The sequence below is a fragment of the Sorex fumeus genome, unplaced genomic scaffold (genome assembly GCF_029834395.1).
Source record: "Sorex fumeus unplaced genomic scaffold, SorFum_2.1 ptg000034l, whole genome shotgun sequence".
NCBI lineage: Eukaryota > Metazoa > Chordata > Mammalia > Eulipotyphla > Soricidae > Sorex > Sorex fumeus.
The window spans coordinates 47,254,424-47,272,247 of NW_026606091.1; the positions used below are offsets into that span (position 1 = coordinate 47,254,424).

Consider the following 17,824-nt stretch of genomic DNA (forward strand, 5'->3'; position numbering starts at 1 on the left):
CAAATCAGTGAACAACGGGAGGACAGTGCGGTGCAGTTCTACGGAGGACAGTGCTATAGGACGGTGCTGTTTACGTATAATGCATAACTTCTCCATATCTCTTAGGTCCCTGTATTTATTTCCCATTAGTGATTGGTGTAGACTGTTCTTCACATTGAGCGGGGCATACTTGTTGGTGTGGTGGGTGGGGACTGTGTTTCTGCCAGCAGTGCCCAGGGCCTCCCATATAAGGCATATACTCCAACCACACTCCAAGCTTACCACATTTTTAAAAATGACTCTTGATTTTTGTCTTAAGAAAACCTTGCTATTATAAGGTTACTAACTAATATGATTTCTTCCACAAGTTTTTTAGTTAGTTTCAAGGTTTCCCTCCGCTCCTTTGGATTTGGGACCACACGCTGCAGTTCTCAGGACTCACTCCTGACTCTGTGCTTAGGGATCACTTCTGGCAGTGCTCAGGGGACCACATGCGGTACCAGGCATCAAATTGGGGTCAGTCATGGATGTGTAAGGCAGCACCGTGACCTCTGTACTATCTCTTTGACTCTTGTTTTAAGTTTTAAAATTAGGGGTTTTTGTTGTTATTGTTGTTGTTGTTTTGCTTTATGGGTCACACCTGGCGATGCACAGGGGTTACTCCTGGCTCTGAACGCAGGAATTACCCCTGGCGGTGCTCAGGGGACCATATGGGATGCTGGGAATCCAACCCGGGTGGACCACATGCAAGGCAAATGCCGTACCTACTGTGCTATTGCTCCAGCCCCTTAAAATTAGGTTTATGGGGAGGGAGAGAAAAACCTTTTTGGCATATGGTACATTTTGAGTTAATTTTTTGTGCATGGTAACTGAAGTCGGGAGTTGTGTCTTTTTTTTTTTTTTAATAAAATGGATATTCAAAGGCTGGAGATTTAGTTCAACAATAGAGTGTAAGAGCATGGATTAGATCCCTGACAATGGGCGGGGGAGGGGAAGACATCCAGTAGATGTAGTACTCATTTGTTGAAAAGATTTTCCTTTACTGTTAAATTGTCTTTGTATTTTTGTTGACAGTCAGCTGACTAAAATGTGTGTGTGTGTGTGTGTGTGTGTGTGTGTGTGTGTGTGTTTCTGGACACTTGTTCTGTTGCGAATATGTGTCTAGTCTTTTGTCAGTATCTCAATCTGTATCACTGTAGTTTAAAATAATTATAAGTCTTGAAATCAGGTAGAGAAAGTTCTCTATCCTTATTTTTATTTAAAATTTTTCTTTGTTAATTCTGGGTCCTTTGCATTTCTATATAATTTAGAATCAGCTTTTGAATTTATTCTAAAATAGCCTGTGACTATAGATCAATTTGGGAAAACTACCAATATTGAACCTTATAATAAAAAAATTGAAATTTGAGGAGGGGGTCCTTGGAATGATAGTAAAGCAAGTAGGGCACTTCCCTTGTACACTGCCAATATGGCTTCAATTCCCGGCGTCTCAAGTCCACCAGGAGTTGATTTCTAAGTGCAGAACCAGGAGTAACCCCCGAGAACCACAAGGTGTGACACATCCCCTCCCCCACCAAAATAAAGTAATCTGTCTTTATTAAGTCACATTTAGTTCTTCTCAGTTCTATTTTATATTTTTTGCACTAATGTAAGTAGTATTTTTAAATTCTAATTCTTATTATATATTTAAACTATTAATCCTTGCCCTGTTTGCTGAATTCATTTATGACTTCATTTAGCAGTTTAGTGTATTTAGAAAATATTCTACATAAACATCCATACCATCTACAAATAGACATTTTACTCTGTTTCTAGTTTTTTTGGGATGTCCTCTTCCCTATACCAGTATCCCCAGGTTCTCTGCCACCCCCCGCCCCCCAGCATGCATAAAGCAAATTTATTTCACTTTGCTCCAACAAAACTTAAAGAAATGGCAGATGGAATCATCAGAAAATAAATCAGCAGAAGTCCATTTGCAGTGATTGAATGCTATATGATTTTAACCTGTGTAAATAAAGAGATTCAAATCATTTAATACAATATAGTATACTGCCTAAAATTTATTTCATAATACTTGGTCCAAAAAATTTTTAAGGATGACAAATAGAATTATCAGAAAATAAATCAATAAAAGTCAGTTTGTGATGATGAATTGCTATATGTTTTTAACTTTTCTTAATCTAGTAGAGGACAACCATATGCACCATTAGTGTGTGCATACTCAATGCCACATGATGGGAAGTTTCTCCTGTCCTTTGAAGGAGATCTTTTAACGCTTGCAGAACTGGCTTCAAGGCTATGAACTTCCTAATTTGTTGCCTGTTCGTGTAGTTCCTTCAAATATGAATAATAATTTAGCTGAATAGAGTATTCTTGGTGAGGTATTCATTTCATTGAGTTTTTGTACTATATCCTTCCATTTTCTTATGGCTCATTGATCCCATTTGATGAATCCGTTGTATGGCCTATGAACTTTCCTTTGTATGTAAGTTTCTTTTTTGATCATCTTGCTTTCAATGTTCTGTCTTTATCTTTGATTTTTTTTTTATTTTGAGTATATGTCGTGGAGTTTTCCTATTTGGGTCTATTTTCACTGGGATTCTGTGTGCCTCTTGGATTTTGGTGACTGTGATCCTCAGTTCTGGGAAGTTCTTATTGATGATTTCTTTAACTTTTGTTTCTTCATTACATTTGCCTTTCTGGTTTTCAGGGATTCTGACAACTCCTGTTTTGTTTCTCTTGAACTCATCCCAAGTTCTTTGGTATGCTGTTTATTTCTTTTTCTTTTTTCTTTTGAATTTATTACTTTTTCAAATTGCATCACCAGGAGCCACACTTACAAAACTTCCATGTTTGAGTTTCAGTCATACAATAATTGAACAGCCATCCCACCACCAGTGTACGTTTTCCGCCACCAATGTTCCCCCTGCCTCTGTGGCAGACAACTTCCCTCTTACTCTCTCTCTCTCTACTAATGGATGTTATGGTTTGCAATACAGATACTGACAGGCCATCATGCTTGGTCCTTAATCTACTGTCAGCACACATCTTCCATCCCAAGTGATCTCTCCAGCCATCATTGACTTAGTGATCCCTTCTCTCACCCAGCTGCGTTCTCCCCCAGCTCATAAGGCAGGCTTCCAACCATGGAGCAGTCTTCCTGGCCCTTTCTCTACTGTCCTTGACTGTTCATCTCATATTATGATATTTTATATTCCACAAATGATTGCAGTCATTCTGTGTCTGTCCCTCTCTTTCTGATTCATTTCACTTAGCATGATACTCTCCATGACCATCCACGTGTAAGCAAATTGCATGACTTCATCTTTCCTAACAGCTGCATAGTATTCCATTGTGTAGGTGTACCAAAGTTTCTTTAACCAGTTGTCTGTTCTCGGGCACTCGGGTTGTTTTCAGATTCTGGCTATTGTGAACAGTACTGCATGTTTCTTTCTTTTTAGACAGTTTTATACCTTCTGCTATTTCCTAGTGGTTTCCTCCTTTCTCATCTTGGAGCTCCTCGATCTTATGCTCAACTAATGTTATCCCACTGTTCAGAACTTCTGTCGACTTTTTTATGTCACCTTCCATTTTCTTCATTTCTGTCATTTCAGACTGTCGTTGTATTTTTCATTTTGATTCATACTTTCTTGTGCTTTGGTGACTACCTGTGCTATAGTGTTCTGTTTTATCTTCTGTTTCTTTTAATAAAAAGAAATAACATTTTATTGACTACTCTCCCTAATATGTGCTGAATAAAAGTAATGGAAATGGGTATTCTTGCCATATTCTTGATCTTGGAAGATTATTTTAAATGTATCTAAGTGTATTAGATTTTCATGATAACCTCTATCAGTTTGAGGACATTTCAACCATTATTAGTTTGCTAAGAGATTTTCTTTTTTTAAATAATAAGTAGATAATGAGTTTTGACAAAATGCTTCATAGCCATTGAAAGGATTATGTTCTTAAATTTTAAAATAAAACTTTTTGAAATTTAATTCTGGTGGGAGTCGTGTTGGGTCACACTCAGCAGTGCAGGTTTTACTCCTGGCTCAGTGCTCAGGGATCACTCCTGGCAGGGCATGGGGATCATATGCGGTTCTGTGGGTTGAATCTGGTGGCTTCTTGCAAGGCAAGTGCCCTGCCTGCTGTACTGCCTCTCTGCCTTACCCTCAGTCCCCACTCCAAGAATTGTAAATATGTGAAATTATATTTACTGGTTTTTGAATGTTCACACAGTCTTGCATTCTTGGGATGTCTTACTAGTCGTGGTACATTCCATTTTACATATCACTGAATTCAGCTTGCTAACGTTTTGAGATTGAGGAGGTGGCTCCGAGAACCGTCTTCGTGCAAAAGCTTTGGGTTTGATCCTTGCACCCCAGGCTTCCCTGACCACTGCCAGAAAGTAGCCAGGAGCACCAATCTGAGGGTATTCCCAAGATTTTCCTGGTATGGCCCCTCCCAAAGCCAGTATGTCTGTGGTGTGTGTGTGTGGGGGGGTAACTTTGCTAATGTTTTATAAAGGATGTTTTGCATTTGGCCCTCGGATTATAATAACTGGCCTCAGTCAACTTAGGTGTGTTCCTTCTTCCTTTATTTTAGAAGTATAATTAACTGTCTTTTGTGGAGATATGGCTACTCAGATTCTTTTCCTTATGTCAATTGTGTTATTCCCTAGCAATTGCGATTTAATAGTATTCAAATAATAGCAAAAACAAAACATTTGAAAGGCTCAGAACCTTGAAGAGAGTGAGACTGTAATGACTGGACAGATTGTTGTGGCAGCATTTGCCGGGCCACTTGTCACTATCACTGTCCTCCTGGTGTTCATCAATTTGCTCGAGCCGGCCCAGTAACATTGTGAGACTTGTTACTGTGTTTGGCATATCAAATACGTCACGGGGAGCTTGCCAGGCTCTGCCGTGCGGGCGAGATACTCTCGGTAGCTTGCCGGGCTCTCAGAGAGGGGCGGAGGAATCGAACTCGGGTCGGCCATGTCGGCTGTGTGCAAGGCAAACGCCCTACCCACTGTGCTATCACTCCACCTGGGTAACTCACATTTTAAGAATTTGTTTAAATTAAGTAACTTGCTTTTTCATATTTTAGATTTTCTAAAAAATCTTTCACAGTTCTTTTCAATATTTTTTTTCTTTCTTCCTTGAAGTGTTTTGCAGACCTTTGAAATAAAAGTATTTTCATGGCACCAGGGCTATATGTTAAATAGCTGAAGTGCCAGTTTTGCGTGTGGTAGGCCTGGGTTCAGTCTCCAGTATTACGTGGTTCCCTGAGCACTAAGCAATGTAGAGTAGTCTATGAACACTGCTAGGTAAGCCCTTCCCAACCCCACTTCCTTCAAAGAGGTTTTCGTGGACCTTCATTACACCCACACACAGATATGTGTCACTGTCACTGTCCTCCCGTTGTTCATCGATTTGCTCTAGCAGGCCTAGTAACGTCTCCATCGTGAGACTTCTTGTTATTGTGTTTGGCATATTGAATATGTCATGGGGAGCTTGCCAGGCTTTGCCGTGTGGACGATACTCTGAGTGGCTTGCCGGGCTCTCTGAGATGGGCGGAGGAATCGAACCCGGGTCGGCGGGCCATCTGCGCTCAAGGCAAACGCCCTACGCGCTGTGCTATCGCTCCAGCTCTATATATGTGTATGAGTACATAAGTTTGTGTTAATCATTCTGATATAACAGAAAAGCTCAGTGGGCATGTAACTTCAATTAAAGTAAAATTATAAAGCTAGTAAGTTTACAACATTAATGTCCTGGAGAACCAGCCTTAGACAATAACTTTCTACTGTTATGACAGTAGACATTATAGTCTTCATTCCTGGGACTGGAGCAATAGCACAGCGGGTAGGGCTTTTGCCTTGCACACGACCAACCTGGGTTTGATTCCCAGCATCCCATATGGCCCTCTGAGCACTGCCAGGAATAATTCCTGATTGCAGAGCCAGGAGTAATCCCTGTGCATTTAACCCCTGTGCATCACTGGGTGTGACCCAAAAAGAAAAAAAAAGTTTCTGAGAACAAAAATTTGGCTCCATCATTACTTCGTCCAAGTGACTTCATTTACTCATCTATAAAGTCAGGATAATTGTTATCCCCAACTTACTAAAATTAATACTTGGAATTATATTTGCCTAACTATAATTATAATTCATGTTACAGTACGTTCAATTGAAACTTAAAGTTTAATGTTGGGTTTAATGGTTGGAAGTCTCATTCTAGATTAAATGTTTCTACTTTCGATTTTAGTAATACAAGTACTAATACATAGACTGTCTCAGTTATATATGGTGCGGTGAAATAATTTTATAGCTTTACTAATTTAAGCTAATCCTGTCTTTTCCCTAACCTAAACTATACTCCTTAAGTTTCAGTTTTTAACGGAATTCAGTTTTTAACTTGATAAACTCTGTAAAGCTCTATCTGAAGGTTTTTTTTTTCAATTATTGAAATTGTAGAAAAAGCACTTTTTAGCATAGAGCTTATCATCAACTGCTGAAGGAAGTCAGTAGATTCTAGAAGCTCTTTTCAGCATTTTGAAAATACCTTGTCTTATCTTCAGTTCCATTTTATGTTACAATATATTGCAGTCTATTGATATCTATTCTTTATCGACTTGGACTCAATTCACTTAATTACCTTAACTATCAGCTGACTATACCCTAGTAACTACCAGTTTATATTGGTTGCTTGGCTGAAATGCGGTAATAATATTGATAAAATATTTCTGCTTTCTGACACTCAAGAAAATTTCAAGAAACTCTGGGGGAGGGGCCAGACTAAGTGTGTGCTTGGGCAGGGGCTGTTCCAGCTCCCAGAAGTGCTTGGGGGGGACCATATGGTGCTGGAGGTTGAACCCAGGCCTCTCCTCCATGCAATCTCATTCAACGGTCTCTCCAGCCCTGAACAGGCTCTTTCCGAGATTGTCAGTGATTATAATAATGTAATAAAAGTGACCTATGATTGCTACCTATTGATTCTTAAAGGTAGTGATTGCTACGGAATTAAATGGAACAGCTTTTAACCAAATTAAAATTGTTGTCTGTATCATCTTGTATTTGTTTTGCTTATAATGTCTTTCTGGCCGTGGGACCGTCAGCAAAGGTATTGTTCGACCTAGACAGTAGTTTCTTTTGAGTTTGACAGCTTAGGAAATTTACTTTATTTTGTCCCTTTTTTTTTTTTTAACGTACTTGCATCTTCATTCAAATATCATGCCATAATGTGTCTTGTTTTTATTTTAATGTTTCTTATTTTTCTATACATCATTTCTTTCACTTCCTTTGTAGGCGCACTCTTAGGACTCTGCTCTGGGGTTGCTCCCAGCAGTGCTTGGGAGACCATATGGTGTTGTAGATCAGACCTGGGTCTCCTGCTTGCAAAAGCCTGTGTTCAGTCTGCCGAGATTCTCTCTAGCCCTGTGCTGTTTGTATGGTATCAGCTCATGATTTCTTTCAGTTGATAGGCATTAATGCATAAGAGCAGTTTCTGGTTTTAGATCTCAAAACATGTACAATACAGACAACTTGTTGCCCAACAACTTTGAAAGTTGAGTCTCATCACTCCGGTGCTTGTGGACAGTAATGTGAGTAAAGATACAAGAGCAACGGTGCTAGTTGCCAGAGGATAGTACAGCACATAAAGTGCTCCGCAGGCTTGGTCCCCAGCATGACATTGTGGTTCCCACCAAGCCCTGCACCACCCAGTGTGAACCAAAACCAAACCAAACAACAGAAAACTACAACAAAGGCAGGGGTGCTGGAATTACTTGGCAATATTTGAATATTAGATGATTGTTTAGGTGCCTTATAATAAATTTACATTAACCATATTTTATTATGATTACATATGATTACGTTGAAAGCAGTTATAAGCATTTTGATGTAGACTTCCCAAGAATTTATTTGTGGAGTTCAATATGTGGAACAGTTGCACTCGAGTATAGTGCAAAGATAATGAAGAATTTTGCCTTCAGCTTTTAAAAACAAATGAACATTACTTTTGTGCATCAGTGATTGAGTTCAACTGTATGTAATCTAATATCCAGTGGCTTAAGCCAGATCAGGGGCTTATTCCTCCCTTTTGTGACAAGGCCTCATGATGTCACCAGGAATTCAGACTCCTTCTGTGTCTTCTTTCCATCCTTAATTTATTATTTCGTGCTCCCAAGATGGCCTCTGGAACTTCAGACCCCATGTGTTTGGAAGAACAAGGCACAAAAAGGCAAAAAGGGGCAAAAGCTAGACAAAGTCTGTAGCTGAGAGCTTACACAGAAGCCCCTCCAGGGACTGTGAGCTATATATAATCAGCAGCTCGAACTTTGTCATATGGCAACTCCAGGTCCAGTGAAATCTGAAAAATATGTGTAGGTGGGCAGTTTTCTGCCTTCCCCCCACCAAGTGCAACTGTGTGAGTGAGAGACTGACATTGAGCAGGCAAAGAAGCGATTTGCCATTCCAGTTGTACAGCTAGGTTAAGAAAGCTCATAAAACAAAGCAACCAGAGTTCCTCTCTTTTTAAAATTTATGATTCATGTGGCTTTAAGCATGGCACTCACCAATGGCGCATTTGGTTGTCCTCTACTAGATTAAGAAAGGTTAAAAACATAAAGCAATTCATCGTCACAAATTGACTTTTACTGATTTATTTTCTGACAATTCTACTTGCCATTCTTTTAAGTTTTTTGGACCAAGTCATTTAAAATAAATTTGTTATATGCCTGCTAAGAGCATGGGGTGGGGGGAGCTTCATTTATGACAAGGAAGATATGATGATTACTACAATAAAACCGAAGTACAAAATAAAATTTAACGCAATTTATTTTAGATGCCAGAGTTGAAAACTTAGTTATGTAAATGAGAATAGGCAGTATAGTAGATTGAGTGTATTAAATGATTTGAGTTTCTTTATTTACGTAGGTTGCCATCATATAGCAGTCAATCACTGCAAATGGACTTTTGTTGATTTATTTTCTGATAATTTTTTGGCCAAAAAAAATCCATGTATATATTCTGGAGCCAGAGAGCTAGTACAGGAGGCAGAATGCTTGCCACAGATGTGGCTGACCTGGGCTCGACCTCTGGTACCACGTATGACCTGCCCACGCTCTGCACTCCTGAGTGCAGAGCCAGGAGTAAGCCCTGAGAACCGCTGGATGTGCTCCCTCCCCCCAAAATTATATATATTATATATGATTATATATATATAATTATCCTATAATTATATGGTTCTCCCCTCCACCACTTTCCCTTCCTTTCGTTGTTTGGATGGATGATAGGGTTGCACTCATCTCCCCATGGTGCACTCATGATTTTAACTCTGGGGCTCATTGAGGTTTGCACATCCTTCGTTGCTTGCGCTTAGTTGAGGTACACAAGTTAAGGTTATAAGGCTTGCTGGGGTGCACAGTGGTGGTCATGATTTCCAGAAGTTGCACTTCCTGGGCATTGCTTTCACGCATCTTTTTACTTTCAGTGTTAACAGAGTGTAAGCACCTCCCCCTTATTATTTTATTTTATTGTTTAGCAGAGGCCACACCCAGCAGTGCTCAGCAACTGTTCCTAGCTGGGTTCTTGGGTGCCATTCCCGATTGCAGTGCCAGAAATCAAGCCTGGGCCCAACCCTTTGAGCTATCTCTCAGACCCCTAACACCCCTTTTTTTCCTTCTTCTTATATTTATTTATTGAATCACTGTGGGAAAAGTTACCAAGCTTTCAGGTTTAAGTCTCGGTCATACAATGATCAAACACCTTTCCCTTCCCCAGTACTCATTCTTCACCCCCAAGAACCCCAGTATACCCCCCCCACCCCACCAAATGCCTTTGAGGCAGATGATTTCTACTTAACTCTTCTCTACATTGATTACATTCATTATTTCAACGAAAGATGCACCGTTATTGTTTAGAATTTCCCCCAATCAGAATTGCTGAAAGGCATTGTGAAATATTTTTGTTTTCGATAGCTGGTTATGACAATCATATAATGTCACACGGCCACGATTTTGAATTTCTGCAAAGAGCCAAATAATTATGAGATTGGTTTCTGTGCGTCTGGTGTTATGGCTCGTGGGGGACAACTCGTGGGGGGCATGAGAGGGGGGCAGAGAGCCGCTCGTGGGGGGCAACTCGTGACCTCGGTAGGGCGTGAAGGACGAGCCAGTACTGTCCCCCCTTCCCATGAGACTGCAGTTGCCCTGTCACCGCCGGCTCATACCTGGCTTTCCAATAAGCTCTGAGGCGACGGCCACCTTGCTGCTGGGGGTAGGGGGTGAGGGGGAGGCGAAAGAGAGCAACACCCTTTCCCTCCCACGGAGGCATGGTGCCGTAGTGTAACACGTGGTCCATTCACTTTTCTGCCGCAAGCTGCCGGGCTCTGGATTAAGTCCTTTTGCCTCTGGAGCCATGCTAAGCACCCCTTTTTGTGTTGCCTGCACACGCCTGGCGCCAGGAGACCATCCTGAGTTCCATCTGGAAGGCATTTTCCAGAAGAAGGATGGGGGAGAGCTTGCTTTTCATACCAGAGAACAAGCTTTTAGAGGTCCACGGTAGGGCTAAGAATCTGCAAAGAAGAGGAGACATAAAAAATGAGTCATTTCCTCCCAGAGCTCCCTTTTGACAGAATGTCCTGTAACTTTTCTGCTCATGTGCAGACATCAGCTAACCATTAACTTCCTGTGTTTCGTCATCTCTTACCACCAGAGATCCCATTACTAGTGGGAATTTAATAGGAACCCACCCGCCAGCGTTTCAGGGAAGATACCTCTTGTGACGACACTCAGGGCCACACGACAGTGCTCAGTATCTTGCAGTGCTGGGAATGAGAACTCTCTCTGGTCAGTGATTCTGTTTGTTTTGCTTTCGGGGCCATACCTGGCCGTGCTCTAGGCTTAGTCCTAGCTCTGCGCTCAGGTGTCACTCTTGGCAGGGGTTGGAGGATCACCTGGGATACCACGGACCAAGTGTCCTACCTGCTGTTCTGTTGCTCCAGCCTTAGTGATTCCTTTTTGACCAGTGCTCAGTGGAAACCGATTCACTCCTATTTGGTCTTTCCTTGCGTGTAAAGAAGTTCCAGATGGTCGAATACATCAGATATAACATGGTGAAAGGCAGTATTTTGGGAATTTCGGATGACAAAGAGGCAGGGAGTCTGCTCTTAAGATTTTGGTGGCAGAGGCCAGAGCCACGGCCCAGCAGGTAGAGCATTTGCCTTGCACGCAGCTGACCCAGATTCGATCCTTGGCATATCAGATGGTCCCCTGAGCCCACCAGGGCTGGGCTTATCCTGGAGCCCACCGGAGTGCAGAGCTGGGAGTAAGCGCTGAACACTGCCAGGTGTTCCCACCCCCACCCCCACCCATCCCCCCATCCCCCAGAAAAAGAAAAAAAAAGAAGAAAAGAAAAAGTGAAAAAGGGTTTGGTGGCCGTGCTGACCCCCAGCCTGCCCTTCCTCATGTCTGGTTTCCAGCCTACCTGTGCCACTCACCCCAGTCCTCCAGGAGTTTTTCTCAGCCCCTGTCAATATTCTGCTTAGGACTTTGCTCCCTGGCTTTCCAGATACAGTCTGTGTTCTTTCCTTGGCCTCCCCAGTGTCTTTTGTTCCGATACCCAGCAGAGGACTGACTTCCCTCCGCCAGTGTCCATGCTCCAGGACTCTGCCTCTAGTCACGGTGTTGCTGACGGACGAGGGCGAAGTTGGAAGGGCAGGCTCTTGGTTTGTCATCCGTTTTGTTACTCAAGGGCTCTCTGTGATGTTGGAAGCAAAATGTACCAGGAAAAAGATCACCTTTTTTTTTTTTTTTTTGGTGAGGGATGCAGCTCACAGGATGGGAGTAGAGAATCTCAGTTTGCTGTCTAGCACCACAAGGTCCCCTGAGTCTGAGCTAAGTGAACCCCCAAGCAGAGTCAGGACGCCCCCGGCACTGCTGCACCTGAGTTGGGCATTGCTACACCCACACATTGAATTGCTCATCTCAGATGGCTGGATATCCTGGGAATGGAGTGGACCCCAGACTCCCTGCGTACTTCTTGAAAAAAAGCCACCCCCCAAAAAAGCAGCTCACCTCTTTTTGTATTGATAATTGTTTTTTTGGGGGGGTTGACTTTCTTTCCCCAGCGGTGCTTAGGGCTTGCTCCTGGTTCTGCATTCAGAGATCTCTCCAGGTAGTACTCAGGGGACCAATTGCGGTGCTGGGGATCAAACCCAGGTTGGCGGTGCACAAGGCAAGCTCTCTGGCCCCGGTACGATAGATCTCATCTCCCTCTCATTTTCTTTTTAAATGGAATCACTGTGAGGTATACAGTTATAAAGTCGTTCCTGATAGAGTCTCAGCCATACAGTATTCCAACACCCATCACTTTACCAGTCCACATTTTCTTTTCATGCCACAGGATCAGAGAGAGCTCAAGGAGATAGAAGTCATTGCAATAGGAGACTGACCTGGGTGATAGTAATGACTTTTTATTCTGATTGTTTCCCTAGGGAAGACACTGCTGATCCTGTAACATGGAGGATTGCCTTCATACCTCATCGGAGAATCTATCCAAATTGGTCAGCTGGGCCCACAGCCATGGAACCATCTGCAGCCTCATTCCAAACTTGAAACATTTGCTTTCGGAAGGTTCTCATGGGAACCTCACAGCAATGTGGGGCTGTAGCGCTGGCCATGCTTACCACTGGCCACTGACGGCTACTTGCAGAGCTGGGTCCCAAGAAAGGGTCTGTTTCCAGGATAATAGAAGTTTTAATTCTGATAGTCCCAGCATCATCGGGGTACCCTCAGAGACACAAACTAGCCCTGTGGAGCGGTACCCTGGGAGAGCAGTGAAAGCAAAACTGGACTGCAATCGGACCAGAGACTCCTGCGACTTCTCTTACTGCAGTGAGCCCTCCGAACTGGACGAGGCCGTCGAAGAGTATGAGGATGAGAACACCCTGTTCGACATGGTTTGCGAATCTTCTGTCACGGATGAAGATAGTGATTTTGAACCCCAAACCCAGAGGCCTCAAAGCATTTCTCGCAAAAGGCCTGGAATAATCCCATCAACTCTTCATTCCAGCTCCCAGACTCAGCTGGTTGACGACTGTAGCAATGATGTCATCATTAAGAAAATAAAACAGGAGATTCCAGAAGACTATTACATCGTGGCAAATGCCGAGCTGACGGGAGGGGTCGACGGGCCTGCCCTGTCGTTGACGCAGATGGCAAAACCCAAGCCTCAGACTCATGCTGGTCCCTCTTGCGTGGGGTCTGCTAAGTTGATTTCCCACGTAGCATCTGCCATCAGCACAGAGCTCGACCCACATTGCATGTCTGCATCCCCATCGGTGATGTCCAGACCAATCGTCCAAAAGACTGCCAGGGTGTCTCTTGCTTCTCCAAATAGAGGACCCCCTGCTGGCCACGGCAATAGCCAACAGGTGTCCATGCAGATGCCCGTGAGCACGTCCCATCCCAACAAACAGATCAGCATCCCTCTGTCTGCCCTGCAGCTGCCTGGACAGGAGGAGCAAGTTGCTTCTGAAGAGTTCCTGCCTCATCTGCCCAGCCAGGTCTCCTCCTGTGAGGTGGCGCTTTCCCCCTCTGTCAACACCGAGCCAGAAGTGAGCTCCAGCCAGCAGCAGCCCCCCGTCGCTCCAACCATCACCACAGAGGCCACGGCACAGTGTATACCAGGTATGGCCCCTGAGGTGACAGTGTGTCCCTCATCCACATCCATCCATGAGTTCTGCGCCGTCAGCACTGCCAAAGCCCTTGGCTTAGCTTGCTAGAATTGAGGCCATAATTTATGAAATCCTGAAACTTATTACAGCCAGGTAATATGAAAGAGGAAATTCATTTGAGTCCAGGCCGTCCCGCCAGTCAGTGGACCTCAGGGCTCTGAAAAATAGTGGTAGGTTGTGCTGTTGATATTGCATGATGAGATTTAAGATTTTAAGATTTGTATCTGCTCTTCAGCCAAATTTTTAGATAGTGAAGTTATTTTGAAGGTTTTTTTTTTTTAATGCTCCTCTAATCATATCAAGGTATTTGCTTTCTGTTGAAGTCAAATTGATGTTGGATCATAATGTAAAGAACCCTTATTTTTTTCATTATTGTTTGTCTGGTATTTCTATTAATTTTAGTTAGTGTGGCAATTTGAAACAAGTTTTTTTTTTTTAAGGGTCAGACATTTCTGAAAGAAGTATCTTGAAGCACTTGACTCTCTTTTTTTCCCAAATCTGTAAAGGTGTTAGCTAACATGCGTTTCTGGAGTAAATGAACATATGAGTAACTGGAGTGGACTAAGAAGAGGGAAGGGAATATAGTTATGTCAGGCCCCTATTGCTGATTCTAATATTCTGATGTTTTATAATTTTTGACTCAGTATTTTAATCCAAACTCTTACTGCATAAGAGGGTTTAGAGATTGTACTTTTGGGTTCCTCATTCAAATTTAATAAAAAGGAAATAGAAACACAAGCATAGATGAAAAAGCCTTGAAAACTGTAGAAAGCAGAATTTTGATTTCCTTTTAGTTCTCAAATAAGTCATGTATTTTGGGAAAAGCTCCCAAGAAGCCTGAAGAAACTGGGCCTCTACTGTTACTTTCTAGAATTAAGTTGTATAACAAATAGGTTCTCCCCATTTTACTGTTAACCTTCAGATTCCCAAGGGAAACCTTTGTTTATGACTTCCCTATCAGGATCATGGTATTATTACAATGAAATTATTCATGTGCTGATTCATAATTATGCTTTTATGCATTATATATATTCTATTTAAAATAACCTCTTTCTTAAGATATATTTACATTCCATAAAAATTCATTCTTTGTACAATACAGTGATTTTTTTTTTTTCTGTTTTTTGGATCACACCTGGCAATTCACAGGGGTTACTCCTGACTCTGCACTCAGGAATTACTCCTGGCGGTGCTCAGGGGACCATATGGGATGCTGGGAATCGAATCCGGGTAGGTCGCGTGCAAGGCAAACACCCTACCTTGCTGTGCTATCGCTCCAGCCCTTACAGTGATTATTTTTGGAGTGCTTTCACAGAATTTATACTCATTGCCAGTATATAATTTCAGAAACATTTTTATCACCTTGTACCTATTAGCAATCACTGTTTCCTTCCTCCCATTTCCTGCCAACCATAATTCTACTTTCTGTCTTTTTGGAGTTACCTTTTCTGCATCATATATATGTGGCCTCTTTTAATTTATTAATTTTTACGTGACTGCCATTGTGCACTTGTCATAATTTTTCAGAGAGTCAGTGTTGTAGCATATATCAGCATTTCTTTCCTTTTTTATTTTCAAATAATACTTCATTGTAGGTATATGCCATATTTTGTTTTTCCCTTGCCATTGTAACTGAGTCCCCAAAGATATCATTGAAGTTAAACCTGGGGAGTGTATTGTCTGTCTTCCTCTGTATTCTAAGACTTCAGGTCTTATATTCAAGTCTTTAAGCTACTTTGAACTAATGTTTTATTTGATGTGAGGTAATGGTCTAGTTGATTCTTTTGCATGCGACTATCCAGGTTTTCAAGCACTATTCATTCAAGAAACAGTGTTTTCTCCATTTTAAGTTCTTGGCACCTTTGTTGTAAATAAACTGTCAACAAGTGTGGTTTATTTCTGTTCCATTAACTCATAAATCTTTTTATTTCAGTATCATACAATTTTGATTGCTACTGCTTTGTAGTGTAGTTTGAAGTTGGGGACCATTATACCATGATATTGTTTATTTTTCTTGGGATTGTTTTTGGCTATTTCAGTATTGTGTGTTCTGTTTCCTTGGATTCAGTAATGTGTATTCTGTTTCCTTGAAGGATCCATTGAAATTTTGGTAGAGATTGCATTGAATTCCTTTATTGCTTGATGTAGGATGACCATTTTACCTTTCACTTTTCAGTGAGCTGTGAAACTATTTTCCAAAACAGCTCCATTATTTACAATGTCACCAGCAATGTAAGTAAAATGTTTGAAATACGGTTTTTTGTGCCCACTAGTGTTATTTTCCACACAAAAACCATGTAGCTATTCTGCGGAGTGTGTGAAGTAGTATTTCATTGTGATTTTGATTTGAATTCTCTAAAAATAAATAGGGCTGGGAGACAGAGAATGCATTCAAGCTATTTAAAAATCTCTTGAATCTCTTTGTTGAATATATTATACATTTTCTTAGATACCTTTCTTAGTGAAGTTGTACTTCTTGTGTTAGATACAGAAGCAGATATAGACAAAGTACAGCACATAACGTATATAGGCACAAACCGTGATTTGGCCTTACTCAAAAGGAGGGTTGATTTGGTTTACAGTTGAGCCTTCAAGAAAGAACTAAGATGAGTAGGTAGTAGGAATTTTCTAAGGATTTTAACTTGTCCCATTCAGTGTTTTTAGTCTCAACAACAGCTTATGGCTAAGCTGTTAGCTTTATAGACTGAGAATATGGACGGAACAAAGTAAGATCTGACTGACATTTGGTGAGTGATTCACAAAGTTGACATATAATTTATCTTCGTTACAAGGAGCCCAAGGTAGATTCTGTGCTCTGAAATTTTTCATTCCATTTGACTTTTGCATATTTGTTTTTAGTAGTCTTGAGTATAGACCAAATTTTCTTTTTTTCAATTTAGAATCTATCCCATCAAACTGAATGAGATCTGAAAGTATCCACAAATGAACTGTACACAGTTAATATGTATCATTCTAAACAAGAAAGGTTCAAAGAGATATAGCTTGAAGAGCAATCATGTACTTTTAAAATATCATGTAAGCTTTGAGTTCCTATTAAATTGTTATAGAAATATTGTTCATCTTTAAATAATATTTTTAAATGAAAATTTGATAAATGACTCACCCATAAATACAAAATTGTTCCATTTTGTTTGGTTTTACTGAAGCTGTTGAAAATTTATTCTCCCGGTTGGGAAAAAAAGTCATCTTTATTTTCGTTCGGCCCTTCTTTCCTCTGTTCATCTCTTCCTCCTTTTCTCCCTTCCTTCCTTCCGTGCTTTCCGCCTCCTGTCCTTCCCCTCTTCTTTCCCTTTCTTCTCTCTACCTCCCTCCCTTCTTCCCTTCTTTGTGCCTCTGCTCTAGTTCTCATGCACACAAGGCATCCCTAGCCACTCTTATTTTTGTTCAGAAATAAACTCACACAGTTATAAAATGTTAATCAAGGTATAGGTAAGGTGATTAATTTCATATTAGGCCTGTCACAGTTTTTAACTTAAGTCTTAGCAAATAGTAGTGAGTAAAGAGAATATACATTATTGAGAGAATTATTGACTGCCTTCTGAGGTTTAGATACCATTAACATTTAAGGGTTTTTTTGTTTGTTTCTGTAAATTTGGGCATTTGTCATAAATTTAAGTGTTGTACCATAAGTTGTTTTTTTAAATTTGTTTATTTCTTAAATACTCGAGCGGGCCCAGTAACATCGCCATTGGAGACTTTGTTGTTACTGTGTCTGGCATATCGAATACATCACGGGTGGCTTGCCAGGCTCTGCCGTGAGGGCGAGATACTCTCGGTAGCTTGCCGGGCTCTCCACACATAGCTTCCTTTATGATTTTGCAAAGAAAAGAAATCCCTTTGTTAATCAGCTTGAAGTTTTTTGGTTGCAGGCAGTCAGCTATTGCTTTATCAGATTTATAGTGTGCATGTTTTTGTTAAGCTATACACATTTGTCTTTTTCTGTAAGATTCATGTGTTGCTTACATTCTAGTAATATTAATCATAGACTGTCATATATAATGGAAATACATATCCCTCTTTCCTGTAAACCTTTAATTCTGTTGATAGCATTTTTTGAGATACGGAGTTTTTTCTAATCTGCA

General features: G+C 41.2%; 1 protein-coding gene across 1 annotated transcript in view; it reads left to right on the forward strand.

Annotated features, from left to right (window-relative positions):
* Positions 1-17,824, forward strand: part of KIAA1958 (KIAA1958 ortholog) — a 183,989-nt gene that overhangs the window by 78,741 nt on the left and 87,424 nt on the right. Inside the window, exon 2 of the mRNA XM_056117163.1 lies at positions 12,480-13,674. Coding sequence (XP_055973138.1) covers positions 12,504-13,674 — 1,171 coding nt within the window. The 5' untranslated portion in view covers positions 12,480-12,503. The remainder of the gene's footprint in view (positions 1-12,479; positions 13,675-17,824) is intronic.